This window comes from Mastigoproctus giganteus, chromosome 4 (genome assembly GCF_048544385.1).
Source record: "Mastigoproctus giganteus isolate SK-2022 chromosome 4, ASM4854438v1, whole genome shotgun sequence".
Taxonomy (NCBI): Eukaryota; Metazoa; Arthropoda; class Arachnida; order Uropygi; family Thelyphonidae; genus Mastigoproctus; species Mastigoproctus giganteus.
In genome coordinates this window covers 131,560,716-131,579,705 of record NC_143578.1, presented here as the reverse complement: position 1 = coordinate 131,579,705, position 18,990 = coordinate 131,560,716, and the positions used below count along the sequence as shown (strand labels likewise).

At 36.7% G+C, this 18,990-nt stretch overlaps 1 protein-coding gene across 5 annotated transcripts in view; it reads left to right on the top strand.

The window, feature by feature from the left end:
- The window catches only part of Pi3K21B (phosphatidylinositol 3-kinase regulatory subunit alpha), a 519,263-nt gene that overhangs the window by 260,605 nt on the left and 239,668 nt on the right, over nt 1-18,990 (top strand). For all 5 annotated transcript variants that reach the window (XM_090372927.1, XM_090372928.1, XM_090372924.1 and 2 more), the window contains exon 11: nt 13,192-13,302. In XM_090372927.1, coding sequence (XP_090229053.1) covers nt 13,192-13,302 — 111 coding nt within the window. The remainder of the gene's footprint in view (nt 1-13,191; nt 13,303-18,990) is intronic.

Genomic DNA, 18,990 nt, shown 5'->3' with positions numbered 1-18,990 from the left:
TTGTTTGTCAATTCTTATCGTGTTTTCGAAGGAGGGGTAATTTCTTGTGTCTAAGTGGTGAACTACCAATTCAGAACTATTATTTTTTTCCGTTCGGTCTGTTTTTTCTTTGTTATTTGTGGCTACTTTTAAACGGCTTTTGTTTTTTTATTCTTGTATGTAGCGATGTTCTCATGCTGCCTATATATATGCAATCACAATCCGATGCGCAGGGAATTGCATAAACCATGTGTTTTGCTGTTTGAAATCTATTGTTTTTTTGTTGATAGCTGAGATTTTCAGGTATGTCCATATTTTCTTGGAGCTGCCAAAGGCTAGATTTACTTCGAAATCTTTGAAGATTTTTTTCAATGGTTGTTCGTTTGTTTCAATGTACGGGAGCCCTATCCACTGTTTTTTTTGCCGCATCTCGTTTTGGTTTTTTTTTTTTTTTGGCTGTATTTAAGGTGCTGTTTATTAGCCATTTTGGGTAACTGCAGTTGGAAAATCTGTTAAGTGTTTCAATTTCCTGTTTGCATTCATCCTCTGTAGATGAATACCTGAAAGCATTGTTGAACTGGGCTATTAGGATTGATTTTTTGTGAGAGAGAGGGTGCCATAGCTGTCAAAATGTAAATAATTTCCCTTATTTGTAGGTTTGTGGTATATTTTTGTGTTGATTTTGGTGGCATTTCTTGTTAACATTAAATTTAGGAAGTTGATCCTGTTGTTTTCTTCATTTTCACTTGTGAATTGTAGCCGATTACCTACATTATTGAACTCATGGAAGATGGTATTTATGGTGTCTGGTTTGCCTATAAGCAGACAATCATCTACGTACCTTCCATAAAATTTAAGGGATGGGGAAGAGTACTTGGAAATTATGTCGTTTTCTATTTCCAGGATGTAAAATTCGGAGAGATGTTGACTTATGGAATCGCCCATTGGCACCCCATATACTTGTTGGTAAAAATCTCCTTCATGGGTGAAATAATTCGCTGATAATAAGATTGTTATAACAACATGTCTTGACTGGCCTTCACAGCTTTTGGAGGGTGTTTGTGTATAGTGATTTTATATCGAAGGAATATAATTTGTCATAGGGTTCTAATTTTATTTTTTTTGATTGACGAAAATAGGCATTCCTTGTTTTTTATGCAATATTTTGAATAATTCATTAGGAGTTTTAGTATGTCACCCATAAATTTTGCTATGTTTGCTGTTGATGTATTTTTGAACCTTACTACGGGCCTCAACCCTTTTTGTCTGGTTTATGCAACTTGGCGACTCTGAATATGTAGGGTGAACGTGTAGTATGGGCTAAGAGGTCTGCGTGCAGATTGCTGGTAACCTTTTCTTCGGAGCATAATCTTTTTAGTTCTTTTTCAATTTTTGATCTGATGGTGAGGATAGGATTTTTGCCTAGTTTCTGGTATGTGTTTGTATCTTGTAGGGGGTTTGTCAATTTGTTGTCATAATCAGATTTGTTTATTAATACTATTGAGTCACCTTTATCAGCCTTTTGAATGATGATGTTTTTATTTGTGGCTAATTTTATGATGCTTTGAAATTCCTCTTTTCAAAGGTTAGGAGTAAGATTTGGTTTTTTGTTTATCACATTGTTTTATTTGTTTGATTAGACTTTTTCTATTGCTGTGGCTGTATAAGCTTGTTTGGACTTTTATTACATGTTCGTTGTATGGAGGTCTTTTTTGGGTGTAAACCAGACAAAAAAGTTCCATAAACCAGACAAACCATTGAGACCCATAGTAAGCTTCAAAAGTACATCAACAGCAAGCTTATCAAAATTTATGGGTGACATACTAAAACCCCTAATGAATTATTCCAAATATCGCATAAAAATCACTGAACACCTTTTCTCGTCAATCAAAAATTTAAAATTAGAACCCAATGACAAATTACATTCCTTTGATATAAAATCACTATACACAAATGTACACCCCCAAAAAGCAGTGAAGGCCACTCAAGACATGTTACATAATGATCCCACACTTAAAAACAGAACAAAATTAGATATTTCGGAGATAACAATCTTACTAAATATGCTGTTATCAGTGAATTATTTCACCCATGAAGGAGATTTCTACGAACAAGTATATGGGGTACCAGTGGGCAGTTTCATAAGTGAACATCTCTTCAAATTTTACCTCCTGGAAATAGAAAACGACATCATTTCCAAGTACCTTTTCCATCCCTTAAATTTTATTGAAGGTATATAGATGATTGTCTGCTTATAGGCAAACCAGACACCATAAATACCATCTTCCGTGAGTTCAATAATGTAGATGATCAGCTACAATTCACAAGTGAAAATGAAGAAAACAACAGGATCAACTTCCTAAATTTAACATTAACAAGAAATGCCACCAAAATCAACACAAAAATATACCACAAACCTATAAATAAGGGGAATTATTTACATTTTGTCAGCTATGGCCCACTCTCATACAAAAAATCAATCCTAATAGCCCAGTTCAACAATGCTTTCAGGTATTCACCTACAGAGGGAGATCGAAAAACTTAAGAACAGATTTTCCAACCACTGTTACCCAAAATAGCTGATAAATGGCGCCTTAAATACAGCCGAAAAAAAAAAAACAGTAAAGAAAAATCAAAATGAGAAATGCCAAAAAATAACAATGGATAGGGCTCCCGTACATTGAAACATACCAACAACCATTGAAAAAAATGCACATATATAGGCAACATAAGAACATCCCTACATTCAAGAATCAAAAACATAAAAGCCGTTTAAAAGTAGCTGCAAATAACAAAGAAAAAGAACAGACCCAACGGAAAAAAATAACAGTTCCGAATTGGTAGCTCACCACTTAGACATAGGACATTACCCCTCCTTCGAAAACCAATAATAATTGACAAACAAGACAAAATTTAAGTTAGAAACCAGTGAGACACTAGTAATAAGATCAACAAATAGATCAATAAACATACATAGACCAATAATAATTTCTAAAGAATGGGACCTAAAACAAATATCCTACAAGTTCAACTTTAACAACAGAACATAACACTCACCTCTCCCCCCAAATCCAGGACCTCTACTAACGGGGACAGGTAGTCACGCACCAGGATTTCCGGGTGAAACCACTTTCTTTCTTTCCCTTTCTTACCTTTTTTTTTTCCCCCCCTGCCAAAAAAAAAAAAAAAAAAAAAAAATCTACAATTTTCAAATTACCAGTGAGGTGGGAAATTTTTCCCCTCCACCATACTTCACCCTTTTTCGACTACTCAACCCCCACCACGCTTTTGAAATACAGCAAGGGAACGTGCCTGGGATATAAAAGACTGCCTCAACACCTTCTGAATTATGTCACCCGGATGCAGCTGTTCCTGAAGAAAACCTCAGGTAATCTTAAAATAAAATATATAATGTTCCTAAAATTTAATATATTTTTTAAAATTTCCAAAAATAACCTATACTACCTTTTTCAAAAAGTTTTTCATAAACTTTCCACAAAGTTTATTTTAAATCCATAATGAGATCGCAGATCCTCTCAAGGAAAAACTACAATAAATTATTAGCATTTGTCTGATTTCACGAAAATTAGCGGGTCTTGACTACTCAAGTTGTCTGTCCACCTTACATAAGCATGGTGTTACCATTTTCTTACTCTTGACCTGGAATGAAAAAATCGTATTTGATCTCCAGGAGAGAGCGCTATCTCACCCATTTTTTCTATTGTGATGTATGAGTTGTCTTTAGAGGTTAATGTGAGCATTGTATTGGAATCCAGCATTCCTTACATTGCAAGGATATAGCTTTAAAATTGTTGTTGCAGGCCAACCATTAGGTAGTCCCTGGACCAAACTGTTGGTAATGCTCTAGCACGCATCCAGAAACTAGATCTTGTTGCTTCTAATCTGCTCGCTATGACTGGAAGGTGCCCAAATAGTGTACAAGAGGGGCAATGCCTATACCATATAATTTGTCAGTGAGCTGAGCATGTCTCACACATGTATGCATATCTAGAAATTTCATCAGTTTGCACATGCCCCATCAGCTTTTTCACATCTACATCAACGCACTAGAAAGTCAAGTGAATGGAATAAACTAATCTGCAAAAAATTATTCCTCCTCTCCCCACAAAAAGAGTTCATAATTCATTTCACAAATATATGTTTCTCAATTTTGATCCCAGTGTTCTCCCTCTCCATCTACAGTGTGCTAACCGTTGATCTGTTTAGAGTATAATTGAAATTTTAAAATCAGTGAAATCAGTTTGTGTATACTTCCCTCTCAACCTGCACAGAGAACCATCCAAATCTTTAATGACATTAGGCAGTACTAAATGGCAGATTTATCATCTGGAATAAACATAATATTGCCTTGAAATATAGTTTTGAATTAGTAGGGAGCATATGCTGCAAAAAAGAAAGCTTATACAGCATCAGCCAAAAAAAAAAAAAAAAAAAACCCTTCCCATTTCACCCATCCATTCACTCCAAAAGTTTGTCTAATTCTGCATTGAATTTATTTAAACTGTCCACTTCCACAATGACAGCTGGAAGCTCGTCCCAGCATTCTACTGCCCACTGAATAAAGGCAAATTTCTGCACATCATCTATTCTACAACTGTCTTTCCTCAGTTTGAATCTATGCCCCCTCCCTCAGGTGTGTAATCTGTGCAAGAGGAAGAATCCCATCAGCATTAAGCTTGCTTAAACCATTCAAGGTCTTATACACCTCAATCAGATCACCTCACAGGTGCCTAGTCTCCAGACACTGCAATTTGCATAACTTTCTTGGTAAGAGAAACCAAGAAAATTCCATTCACCAGTCTCTTTGCCCTCCTCTTTACTTGTTCCAAAAGCTCTACATCCTTCTTAAAATGAGGGATAATTCAGTATTCTAGCAAAGGCTTATTTTTACAAGGGGATAATCATCTCCATATATCTGCTAGAAAAATTCCTGTATATCATTGACAAGACCCCATGAGCTACTCTTGCAGCCTGTCTTCACTGTTCAGAAAACTTCATATCTGGCTGCACAATTATCCGAAGGTCTCTTTCATTCTCCACTTCCCTGAGTGTAGTGCTGCCCAGTTGGTATGTCTCTCTGGGGTTACTGCTGCCCATATGCAGTGGCCCAGGTGCCAAATGATTTATTGAATAGTTGGTCAGAACTTTATCATTGCGACTTGATTTGTCAATTGATAGTGCGGCTGTTTTGTTTGATCCCTGTGCAATAAATTATTTTGAAGAGGCTCTTCCTCCTAGTGGTCTGGGCTGGGCAGCTGAGGTGATTCCTCAGCTGGCAGATTGAGCCTATTTTGGTTGGTTCTTTTTGTAATTTCGCGAGATCTAAATTTTTGTGATATAAGCCAAAAACGAGAAGGAAGATCCCTGTTCCTCCGGTGGAGGAGTCAGGAAAAGAATCTTCGGTAGAGTCTTTGGAGGGAAGCTCCGAATCTTCGAGTGATGAAGAATCAGAAAAGGTCTTGAGTCGACCGTCTGAAAAGAAAAGGATTCCAGAGGGGAAAAGTTCACAGGAAAAGACACGTATAGTTACGAAGAAGATTTCGAAACAGATACAGTGTAACCTAGAACCTATTACCTTGCAGGAATTAGAGTCTTATAGAACTAAGTTACGGCTTTTTGTGTCGACTTTGAATAAGCCGAGTGCACACGACTTGAATGTTGTAATGGGATATTGGGACAAGATGGTATTGTATGTGGAGTCTTTGACTATACGGAATGTACGGTTAGAGACGAAGTTGAATACTTTAAAGGAACAAAAAAGGAAAGCAGGACAAGTCCCTGAATTAAGATCATATGCAGAGGCGGTTAGTGCGAGTTTAGAGACCAAGTTGAATACTTTAATGGAAAAAGGTAAAGCAGAACAAGTTCCTGAACTAAGATCATACGTTGAGGCGGCTAGTGCGAGTGAGATTAGATCCAAGAAGAAATCAGTTATAGTGAAGGCTAATGCGGATAGATATAATACCAGTGACCAAGTAAAGACCGAGTTAATGGCACGAGTTGCACCGGTTTTAACTAATGTCAAGGTTGTATCAGTTCGTCCCATACGAAACAAGAGGGTTATGATCGAAACTGCATCTGAGCTGGACGTTAAGAAAATTGAAGAATGCACGGAAGTGCAAAAGTTCGGAATGGAGGTAGAAAGGCCCCTTCGCCGACTTCCCAGATTGGTTATTTTTGACGTGAGTTCGGATGTAGATCGTGAGTCCTTTAATAACGAACTATGGGAAAGGAATTTGGTGGATGGATTTGACAATAAGGACCAAGTGCTCTCTGAAATAAAAATACTAGCAAAGAATAAAGCAAGGAATTCCTCAGGACATAATGTAGTGGTGGAGGTTTCCCCACGTATACGAAGATACTTGTTGAAATGTTCTAGAGTATTTTTAAATTGGAGTTCACACCGTGTCCGGGAATTGTGGACTCCAACACAATGTTACAAATGTATGGCGTATGGCCATGTGGCCCGGTACTGTGACGCGGGCGAGTTCTGCAGTCACTGTGCTGGGAGTGGACATACATTCAAGTCTTGTACGCAAAGAGCAGAAGCTCCAAAGTGTGTAAATTGTTGGCGGAGGAGGATGCCTTCTGAGCATGATGCTAATAACCGAATATGTCCAGAATATCTAAAAGCGGTTGATACCCTAAAGAGACGTACAGAACAGGATTAGTGGTGTTGTGCGGGGGGCTTCTCCTCTTCCAGTAATTGAAAAAGACTTCTCCCAGCAGTGACTGGAGTCGTCAGTCACAGTGGCGTCAGTGTTGGGGTCTGCAGGAACCGGGCAGGTGTGTGGTTGCATTGATTGTGAGATAATTTTGTAAGATCAATTTGTATTGAATGAAATTTGTGTTATTATTTAGTCTGAGAGGTGTCAGACAATGTTTGCTAGATAGGGCAACCTACCTCCTCGCGGTGGGGACGGTAACTCGTGAGGGGGGCGGAGACGCCGTCTCCCCCGCGAGGCTAAAGGTTGTGCTCTCTTTAATTTGTTATCATAAGTCAAGTTAGACTTTGTAATTGTTGTTTTGTTAAGGTTGATTGACCTAAGAAAATTGTAACAAATAAACAGTTATGAAATATTGGTAGATGGGCTACGGCCCAGGTGACCAGTTAGGAATAGCTTGAAATATGAGAAAAATGCCCATATGCAGTACTTTGCATTTGTCAATGTTAACCTTCAGTTGCCACCTCTGAACCCAACTGCTCAACTTTTCTAGATCCTGTTTCAGTAGCGTACTGTCATTAACAACCCTGCCGACCTTCGCATTATCCAGCAATCGTCCATCCATCTGCACAAACTTGGACATTAAGCCTGATATACCTTCATCAATAAGGCGCACTATAGCCCCGACAGCCTTTGCCCCCCTAAACCCCAATAACACACACACCTTCATCAATATCATTGATAAATACAGAAAACAACAATGGGCCCAATATGGACCTCTAAGGGACACCACTAATAACATTAGTTCATGAAGATAAGTGTCCATTGATTACCACCCTCTGTCTTCTCCTACTCAACCATCCCTTTATCCATAGCTTCAACTTGCCCTTAATGCCATAATACTCCAATTTCTACAGTGGTCTTCCATGTACAACAGTATCAAAGGCTTTCCTAAAATCCAAGTATATGAAATCAAATTATTTTTTGCATCCGGTTTCTTTGTGACTGCACGTAGTATTCAATCAAATTGGTCAAACAACACATGCTGTGTTTGAACGTATAACAGCTGTCTTGTCTAGATGATTGTGCAGTGCTTCTTTAACCAGTGACTTCATTATTTTTCACAGAAGTTAAACTAACAGGTCTGTAATTACTCATGTCACTCTTTCATCCCCCCCCCTTTGTGAATTGGGGATACATTAGAACATCTCCATTCCGTGGGCTTTCCTGAGTCGAATGATGCTCTCGTAATCATGGCGAAGGGTTTGCTTGTGTCTTTTGCTACCTCCCTTAATATAACTGGATAGATCCCATCCACTCCAGGTGTACCTTCATCCAACACGGACTATAACTGCTTTTATCTGTTTATATATATATGTACAGCAACCCCCCGCTATTCGCGGGGGTTACGTTCCTGAGAAATTCCGCGAATACCGAAAACGCGAATACTGAGTTATGGCTCCCATAGTAATAAAGGGGTTCCATTCCAAAGTATGAAATATATAAGAAAAACTAGTCTAAAATTTTGTCTATGTATGTATTATATGTACCTTCATAATATGACTATGTACATAGACAGTACATAGTGAAATGCAAGCATAAGGCATCGAAATGAAAATAAGAAACAATTTAATATTAAATGTAATATTTATTAGAAATTTCAAACAAATTTTTCAAACCAGCGCCTTTGCTAGCTAAAAAAACTTATCCCGCCAGTGCTATTACCAGTTTCGCTAAAGTGTTGAAGAAGGAGTTTTGCATTTTCACGAATGATGAGTGAACTTAACGGAATTTTATTTTGAGTTCGGTCTTCTATCCACAGATTTAAAGCCTTTTCCATTTTTTCTAATTTAACATCACGAGTTACAGAGCAAATTTTTGAAGCAATTAGCGCGTTTTCACGGACACTACGGCGGATTTTTTCTTCCGATTTTTTGATTGATCGTACCGTTGACTCATTGATTTTATAATGTTTTGCCACTGAGGAGACACTTTCACCATTAGAAATTTTGTCTAATAGCTCAATTTTATTCGCTAATGTCATCACGTTCTTTGATCTTCTCACATTTCCCTTGTTATTCGTAACCATATTTTTGTATGGGTTAGAAAGGACTTGTCCACAATAAAGTCACTGTCTTCCATTAACACACTCGAAAAAGTCTGTTTTACACTGCAAATCGGTAGATTTATCACTTTTGTAGGCATATCAAATTTATAAATTGATAAATTGATTCGGTTTATAAGCATATAAATTAAAAGCAAACGACGAAACCTTCCATGACAATCGGATAACACCTACTAAACAAGGATTAGCGAGAAACATCCACGCTTGCGATTTTGTCACCCCTCTTCCCCCACCCACTGAGCGCTGTTTTGACCGGGAAAGATAATTTTAGCCACGCCCATGTTTTTTTATGGCGGTAAATGTTCACGGCGCTTTAAAATTCACATTTTTTTAGGCTTCATTTTATATTAAATCAGCGACCGCAAAACCGCGAATAGCGGGGGTTTACTTTTATTTATTTTCAACAATTTCCCCTCCAGTTTGCTGTCAGTTATTACAAAATTCTTTAGCTCCCTGTTACAGTGTGATAAATGTCTGCCATTCTCCTTCCTAAATAACTCCATTTGTGAATGTAGATGCAAAATACTCATTCAGTTTGTCAGCTACATGAGTAGGATCATCAACATTCGAACCATCAATATCAAGTGGACCAATCTGATTCTCCCCTTCCTTCTATAGTTTAAATAAGTAAAGAAGTCTTTGCTGTTCCTCTTTGCATCCTTTGCCAAAGATTGCTCGTAATCTGCTTTTGCTTTCTGGATCTCCTTTATGACTTGATTACAGACTACCTTACATCTTGGGGCGCCTCCGTAGCCAGGTGGGAAGGAGCAGCAGTGCGTAGCACACGCTTCTTGATTAGACCGGGGTTCGAGCCCGTCACCACCAAATACGGAGGATGCGGAAAGGTCAGGAAATGACCATCGCATTTCCCGGAGCAATATGGCCTTAGTTGCTAATGCTCCTAAAAAAAACAAAAAAAAAAAAAAAAAAACCTTACATCTACTGTAGGTTTCTCTGTCTCCTGATAATTTACATGCATCCCATGCACTTTTCTTTTCTGCCACGAGTCTCAGTTCATCTGATATCTGTTTAGGCCTAAACCTTGAACAGTATTTCTTAGTTGGTATGAAAAACCTAGTAGGTTCCAGGATTAATTCCTTGAGTGCTTCCCAATTAGTATTTGCTCTTGGTAATGTCTTCAATTGTCCCACTGTATAGAATTTAAAAACTGCCTCTGAGACTACTGTATTCACCTTTACGAAAGCAAAAGCCCTTCCTTTTACCCATGATGGTGGTTACAACTTTGAGTAAATACCTCATCAGTACACTGTGATCACTGCCACCTAGTGGTTCTGTTTTCTGCAGATTTTCTTTAATACATATATAGTCACTGCTGATAATCATATCAATTGTATTACTCCCTCTGATTCCCTCTTGAACATGCTTCTGTAGAAAATAGTCATCCAATAAATCCACAAAAGTCTTGTTAGTATTCGAATGACTAACGTACATGTTCCAGTCAATATCTGGAATGTTAAACTTCCCCATTATAAGACGTTCTGATTTACTGGTCCATTCTATTTCTCTGTACAGTTGTTTATTGTACTCATCAGAGTCATTAGGCCTATAACATACTTTTACTCTCCATTTTGCTTTCCCAGTACGTATGTCACAACCAACTGACCCAACGTTACACTGTCCATCCATGTCAACTGGATGCACTTCCTTAGATTTTGTTTCTTAACTAACAGCATAACCTCTCCACCCTTTCTATCCTGTTTGTACACATTGTACTCCCCTCTCCACCCTTTCTATCCTGTTTGTACACATTGTACTCCCCAAATTCCAATTCTACATTTCTAATATCCCAACAGTATCCATTTTGATGTCTTTGACCAGCACTTCAAATTTATTTACTATGCACCTAGCATTGTTGTACATGCAAGTATACATGCACTTTTCTTACCCTTGGTTACCCTAACACAGCACTTGTATTTATTTGTTCCATCATGACTCCCAGCAGTACTTGAAATCCCCAGTAACTTATTTTCCAGAATGCTGCTCATTCCAATAGTACAGTGCAAGAATCACTTTCACCTTTGCCTGCAGCTACCGTTAATCTATTAGTCTGTGAATCCCCCCCCCACCTAACAGTTTTCCGACCTACTGAACACTGCCTCGATAGAATCAACAGATATTCTTGCACCCTTTCTATTTAAGCATATCCCATCCCTGTAGAAGCAATCTCTCCTGTTAACGAGCACAGATCATGCTGTTAAAAATTCTACACCATGAACCTTGCACAATCGCTCCATGGCCGAATTGATTGACAAGGGTCTCATCATATACTCCCTACTATCATGTTTGTGAATTGCAGACACTTTCGGATTTAACCCTAACTCGTGAATTTTTTAAAATATGGACCTGTACTTGCTAAGTAAATTCGCAGATCTCCTACTCTTAATGTCATTAGTGCCAACTAATTGCTAGGTAGCTGATCTTGGATGGAGGATTAGGGTTTCCACTTCCCCAAAAATCATCACTCATCTCATTTTTCCTAATTATTTGCTGTATGATTTTTTTCTGCTCCAAACTTGGTACTAATATATATGCATGCTGCTCTGTTCCTTAGATAGTTGTTAATTTGGAATCTCTCTCTCTCTCTCTCTCTCTCTCTCTCTCTCTCTCTCTCTCTCTCTCTCTCTCTCTCTCTCTGATATTCTTTGGCTTAAAATGTTTTACTTCATTCCATTTTAGAGAATTTGTCTTTTTGTTGGTTAATTATAATCATATCGTTACATGTTGTAATTCTTGATTTGTGAGATTCTCCAAAGGTTTTGTTTGATAACCTGACATGGCCGAGTGGTCTGAAGCGAGAGTGCAGTAGGACTGAGATTCAAGCCCGTGACTGCTAAATATGATGAAAGTTTGTATAGACAAGAACAATGTAAATTATGAGCAAGACATATGTAAATTATGAGCTAATTCTAACACAGGTTATGATCACTTACAATAACAATCCAATATAATTATCAGGTAATTTGTAATATAAATCTCTGTTAGAATTTAAAAATGTTATAGAAGGTTTATACTTGTAAATCATGTTATCCTTTTTATGCATGAGAATTTCCAGTATTTCTTCATCATGTGACTCCTTGCATAATGGTTAGCTGTATACACCTAAAATTAAAGGAAATAGAGAACCAGGTGTAAACTGTTAAATGCTAGCAGAACAGTTGTAGAAGTCATTATAGTAAGGAAAAAATATGCATTAAATTAAGGTGTATTGGTTTGTGAAGATTAATTCATGAACAGTTTAGAGAAGAAAGTGTGCTTTATTTTCTGAAGAAAATACATGGTAAGCCTCATACTAATAAATTACAGGCAGTTCCCGCTTTACGAGTTCCCGGGTTTAAGAGTTTTTTCCCCCTCAAGTATTAACAAAATCGAATATATGAACATTAATTGCAAAAAATGAATGTTAAACTGTTAAAATGTCAAAAAATAAATACCGCATTTCAAACCACGTGTGTAGCTATACAATACAGTGCACCTCTCTTTACAATATTAATCTGTTCCAGAGACACCATTGCATTGTAAAAATATTGTAATGTGAACCTAATAACACATTGTTTTTTAGTTATTCATGCCAAGACCTTGGAAGTTGAAATTTTCGCTATATAGCTAAGCTATTTATCTCTCTAAAAGGTCATTTTTATAATGGAAATTGTATTTGTTGCCAATTCAAATCATTAAAACACACTACACTTTCATCGTTATCATATGTCCCATTATATCAATCAATTTTGAACGGCCTTGTGATATTTTTCTGAAGCACATTTCTGGAGGTCATGACCATAAAACAATTTGCACTTTCCGGTTTATTGGGCTTTTCTGTTAGTGCAATCAATTATAAATGGTTAGTAAACTCAATGTTATTGCATCTGCAAAAATACCGATAGCTGGAATTGTGTGGATTTTCACATTATTATCGTTATAAAGAATCTGCACTTCTTGTTATAAAGAATCTGCATATCCGTCATCTGTCATGCAGATTCTAGGTTTCGGCATGACTTTTCTTTGTTTTGGTTTTTTGTTTTGGCATGACTTGCCTTCTAAACAGCTACTGGCTCTGCAACTGACAAATCCGCTGTAAGAGACTGTTGTTTGATCATCTGTGGTTGTGTCTCCAAAATTTCTCTTAAAGTCTGAGACCAGTAGTTTCCAAATTGTTGTCACTTGAGTCACACCTGGAGTTAAAACACTTTATTTGTGGCACAAATAATGATTGCTATTGAATTCAATGAAGTTTTTCCTAATCTCACATTCTGCAAGATTAGGAAAAACTACATTTTGCTTTCATATGACTTGCCCTCATATTATTTTAGTTTTAAAATGTTTTTTGTTATTAAGATTTCCTCATAAAGGACAATTTCTAATGTAATTTACAATTTTTATCAGCTGTTTTTGGCAGGGATATTTCTACTCAGTTTACTCCTAGTCTTCAGTCAGCACCAACATTAGTTCTTCACTGTATTCAGGAGATTGAAAGCCGTGGAAGCCAAATAACTGGTAAATTGAATTTTATCACTTGTGAATAGTTAAGTCTTGGAGACTTGATTTTGCTGTTTTTAATGTTATCTTAGTATATTTTTATTGCTGATTTTTTTAAGATGTGAATTATTCAATTCTCTTATTTATTCAATTATGATGGCAGGAGACATTATTGTTAAAATTAAAACTGCTTATTGCAACCCATGTTTTGGGAGTGGTTATGGATTTCTGTCAGAGAATTTTCTTTGAAGATATCAGTGTTACACACCTTTGTATTAAGAGTATAAATACTTTTCATTAAATGTACTGTATTTAATAGTTACATATCAAAGGTGCAAAATTCAATGTGTTAAAAGTAGACATCACCCAAAAAATCTTGGGAAACCAAAAAATCTTGGTTTCCCAAGATTTTACTCTAAAAACAGAGTAAAAGGTGAAGTTTTTTTTATTATTATTATTTTTTAAAATAAATAGTTGTTATTCACTATAAGTATATAAATTATTTATTAACAGTGAATAAACATACATCAGTACACCTAACCCTTAATACAGAGCTGGGGCGGTTACTCTTACAATGCCAATACAAATAGTAATGACAGAACAAACTAAAAATTTATTAAATATTAACATTAGTACAGGTCAACCATCACTAATCCGGCAGCGCTGGGACCTGTAGAGTGCTAGATCACCGGTGGTTAGATTAGCACATACAGTTTACCCAACAGCTAACCACCTCATCCTACCTTTAACATGTTGACTGCCAAGCTAGTTTAAGAAAAAAATTCTCCAGGGGCCAAAAAATATTTAGAAAATAATTTGATTAGTAATTCTAAAATAAATATTGTAATGTCAGTGTTGTCATTTTTTCTTCTAAAATATCAAAAAAAATCTTTTTTGTGTTGCATGTATGTGCCCCAATAGGTGACTTTATTTCTTGAAAAGTCTTGTCGGCCACATATGTGTGACGCTATTATGGCATACATATGAAGGTCATTTGTGATTAGTTTATTGCATGCGTAGTGAGCGCTGCAATGAAACTAGTTGTGATAAAATTATTATTATTAGCCATATGGTGCAAGGAAGCCTGAGGCTTATGCTGCACCAGCCAAAAAAAATTTCTGAGTTACCCTGAGAGAGAGAGAGAGAGAGAGAGAGAGAGAGAGAGAGAGAGAGAGAGAAGTAGAAGGAAATCACCAAGAAAAAGAATGATGATGATATCCAGCTCAGGACCCTTGGTGTGCCAACCCCATACTCACCAGATGTGAGCTCCTGGGATTATAAACTCTCAAACGGCACAGTAAGTTTGTCAGTATTGTTAAAGATTTTGTGAAAACAAGTTCGTTAGTGCACCGTATTATCCATCATATTGTGTTGTGTTTTTCTGCAAGTTTGTGTAAGTGTTTTTAAAAAAAAAATCTAAAAAGGAATGGCTAAAATAAAATTACTAAAATAAGAGGAACTGAAAGAAATTGCTGGAATTTACAACTAAGCAGAGTTAAACTTCTCACAGACACTGCTGTCAAGTTTTTTTCAGAAGTTCACAACTTTATCTGTTATGGACAATGTACAGTGTTTGCACTTTACACTAGGAGAAGCCCTTCCTTTATGCATTGGAACCGTGGCTGGGGCTAAATGTGAGCAGGTTATAATAATAAATGCAGAAAAACAAGTAGGAATGGCTTGCCAATGTTTACCAGTTCGCACCAACAGCTTATGCTGCAACCAACACCACCAAAACAGTAGCAGCAGGTTGGTGCACTGACCCGGGAAATTTGAAATTATGTTCATGGAAATTATGTCCGGATTAGTGATGGTCGACCTGTATTGGCATTGATGATGATGCAAGGAACCAAAAGGCATGCCCAATATATTAAATAATATTGCATTCTTGTCAATGTTTCAGATCCAACTTTTGGTATCCGTTAATTAAGCTGAGCAGGTAACAAGTCTTCAAGTATGAAGGAAAACTTGGAGACCTTTTAACTGCTTAATGTCTTGATAACAGATAAAGAAAGTGGGATTTAAAATATTATTTTTTTATTTATTTATTTTTTTTATGATAACCCCAAACACGAAAGGTATCAAAACCTATAGTACTTAGTACTCTGCATGGGTTGAAGGAGAAGTATGGGGGGAGGGGGATGCCGGAAACTTTGTGCTCTTGAGACTAAACATGGGTTTCACCACTTCAAGCCTCCAATAAGCAAGGTGGTGGTATTTCACCGGTTGATGAAAGTCATCTACCACCTACAAATTTTGACAAGAATGCAATATTTTTTAATATTGTTAGTGTCTTTTGATAGGAAATGGATTCTTGTTTGTTTTTTTTATCTAATTTTTTCTCCAGGGATTCAATAAATTATCTAAAATTGAATAAATAACGTGGAGTTAAGATATCTAATTTTTAATAAATTGTGAGTATTCATCCCATTTAGTGCTTTCATATAGTATAATACAAACTAAGTTGCATTATATGAAACTCTTCAAATTAAACTAAAATGCAGAAATAAAGATATTTCACCAATTACATTAATTAATTAAAAAAGAAATAACAGGTTAAGTTTTGTTTTATTTTAGTCAAACTAAAACAAGTAGGAAAATGAACATTTTCGTACTTGTTTTAAAGTTCATTTTCTACTAAAGTTCCTACCCACCATCCCTGTACACAGTCATTGTACTCGAAGGGATATTGTCCTCTAGGCTCTTCAGATCACAACTAGATGGGCTCTTCTCAAGTGGAACCTCTCATTGGTTGTTCTCAGCCTCTTGTTATTTGGCATTACAGGGATGTGAAATGGGATGACCTGCATGGTTTTTATTCTTCTTTTACTTTACTGTTTTAAATCTTCTGATCCCAATTTTTGCACAGGCCATGTCAGAGGAATTATTCTTGTAGGGATGAAATCTATTATTACACATTCCACCCTAAAATCTTAACCCTTATCTAAACCTCTGTTTTTCAATAAATACGCTAAGGCTGTTCAGATAAGAATGTAGCTTATTATAATTGATTTGTATCCAAATTGCCAGCTTTATTTACTGCCTATGGTAAAACTTGCAACAATTGTAAAACAGTTATTAATCAGTCCCACTTGATTTTGAACAGGCTTAGAGTAGAAAACTTGTTCAGATTATATTTGAGCATTCTAGTCTCTTGCCTAAGCTATTAGCTGCAACTTTAGTCCATCTGTACTCCCACCTCTGTTACTGCCTGATGGTGTTCTAGTGCACCCTTAACTAAAGATGGGCCGACCAGGCTAGCCAGGTGGGTAAAGTGCCTGTCTGGCAACCCAAAGGTTGCAAGTTTGAATCCCGTCTCTGGCTTGGATCAGTGTAAAATGCAAAAACTTTGGGAGGTGCATTATGGCCATAGAAGCCGATGTGCCAGCAACTAACAAAAAAAAAAAAAAAAAACCTAAAGATGGAGTTAACTGACTTGCATTCTATTTTTCTTGTAACTCTTGTATTGATGATCTTGGTCTACTGTCAAACCCAGTACACTTCACTCAGTGCCTTCCATGAACTTCCGACAGAATGATGTTAGAATTGTGATCATTCTCAATGCCCAGGAAACTCCAGGTTCCAATGGTGCTTTTCCACCTATTCTAAAGATCTGTGCTTCTGAGGTTGCTCCTGTTCTGTGGTCAACATTTTACTGTTTATTCCACTAGTGTTTTTACTTCTGCTTGGAAATTTGCTAATATTCAGCTGGTGACAAATCCCCCCCCCCCCCTCCCAGGTATTGTCTATTGCTCTTACTCTTACCTTTTTCAAAGTTATGGAGAAATCTATTAACTGTCAATTTGTAAATTAGTAACCTTCCATGTAATCAGTGATGTAGATTCCATCAATTTTGATTCACTGATAATATATTGGTTTATGTTACTCATCTCTGAACAAATTCAGTGAAAAAATTTGTGAAACTCAAGCAGTTGCTCTTGACATAAAGGTCTGCTAAACAAGCTCCCAACTTATGCCCTCCAAACAATTTTTTTTTTTTTTTTTGTTATTAAGTATCCAGTTGTCTCTCTCTCTCTCTGAATACTCACTGTGGATGATGGTAGATGGTACTCTGTCTTTTAAAGTCTCCACTAATGCCGGTGTCCTCCATGGTTCACTCTTTCCCTTTCGTGCATTAATGACTTTCTTCCACTGACCAGAAATCCTGTTCTATTGACATGCTACACATTCTGCCTCTCAATTTGAAAAACCTTCTCCTGCACAAAAAGCTTCAACTTCTTGAATATTCTCCAGTGTGACATTGAAAACTTAGTTAACTTTAATCTGTCAAACTCTTCTCAAATTCAATGTCATCTTATTTCACGCAAGAATGCGTCTGCTGCTCCTGTGCTCATCTTTGATGACACTCAGATTTTTAGACATGATCACATATCTCTACTAGGGGTTACCTGAACACTTAATCTCTCTCTCTCATAGACATTGAGTTTCTGCTGCATGCTTTTCTGTAGACACTTCTATGGGCACTGTTTTTCTGAATTGGCATTTGCACCTTCCCCACTCTCTTCCAAACTAGTCTGAACATGTGTGTGTGTGCAACCAGTTAGCATCCATTCACTGCCTAACACCAAACTCACAGAACCAACTTTTCATCACTTATCCCTTCTACTTCTGCTTTCTTAAAGAACCTTCCTTCTCACATGTTGCCTGAAAATTTCAGTATGCAGAAATTGGAGTTCACTGTTAACAAGTGTCTTCTATCTTCTCAGCCTTCACCATGTGCTGGGTGCTATAGGCTTTTATACCTTTTGTGTTTGAGGTTTCATATATATATATATATATGTACAGAGTGGTCCACAATTAAGGAAACATGTCTTGCTGTAAGTAACACTAATTTAAATATATATTTTAATTTATGCTAGCACAACAGAAAAAAAAAAGCATACATAAACTTAAAAAAAAAAAAAAAAAAAAAAATTGTTTTTAAAAAAACTTATTTTTTGGTCACAGAGCAGCACAGCAAGGCACAGTTCCTGAGAAATGTTCTCAAATTCTCTATTCTATCTATTTACTGCTGAAGCTCCAGCAGAGACCTTGCTGAATACTAAATAATTTATCCTTTAGGAATCCCCACAAAGAGTAATTACAGTGTGTTAAATTCAGGGATTGTGATTGCCACTGATTGGAACCCTACTGTCCAATCCATTGACCTGGGAACTTTTCATCGAAGAAGTTATGTAAAAGTTTTGCATAGTGAGCCATTATTTCATCCTGCATGAAAAAGCAAGTGCTGAAAATTGATTTTGGACTGCATTAATGGAATAATTTTGTCTTTATCAGTTTCAGGTAGCTTTCTCTTGTCATGGTTTCCATCAGAGAATAAAGGTCCAAGAACAGTCTGTCCAAATTCCAGCCCAGACTCAAGCCAGGAGCATTTAAATCCCTGTTAAAGAATAAATGAGAATAATTAAGAGAGTAATAAACATATCAGTCCACAAAACATTATCAACAATATCTAGTATTTGTAATACTCGTTGCCAAAACCATTCGGCTAATTCCATTCATCTTCATTGTCTTCATTCAAACTTGGTAGCAACATGGAATGATAAACCTTGTATTCAAGTTCTTTTTTGATTCTGTTTAAGATTGTTTTGGGTCTTTTAATTTTCAAGCTTCACTTCCTTTGAGATTTTTTTTAGACTTCTTTTGATATTCTCTCTTAAAAAGTACAAATTGGCAGATGTCTTT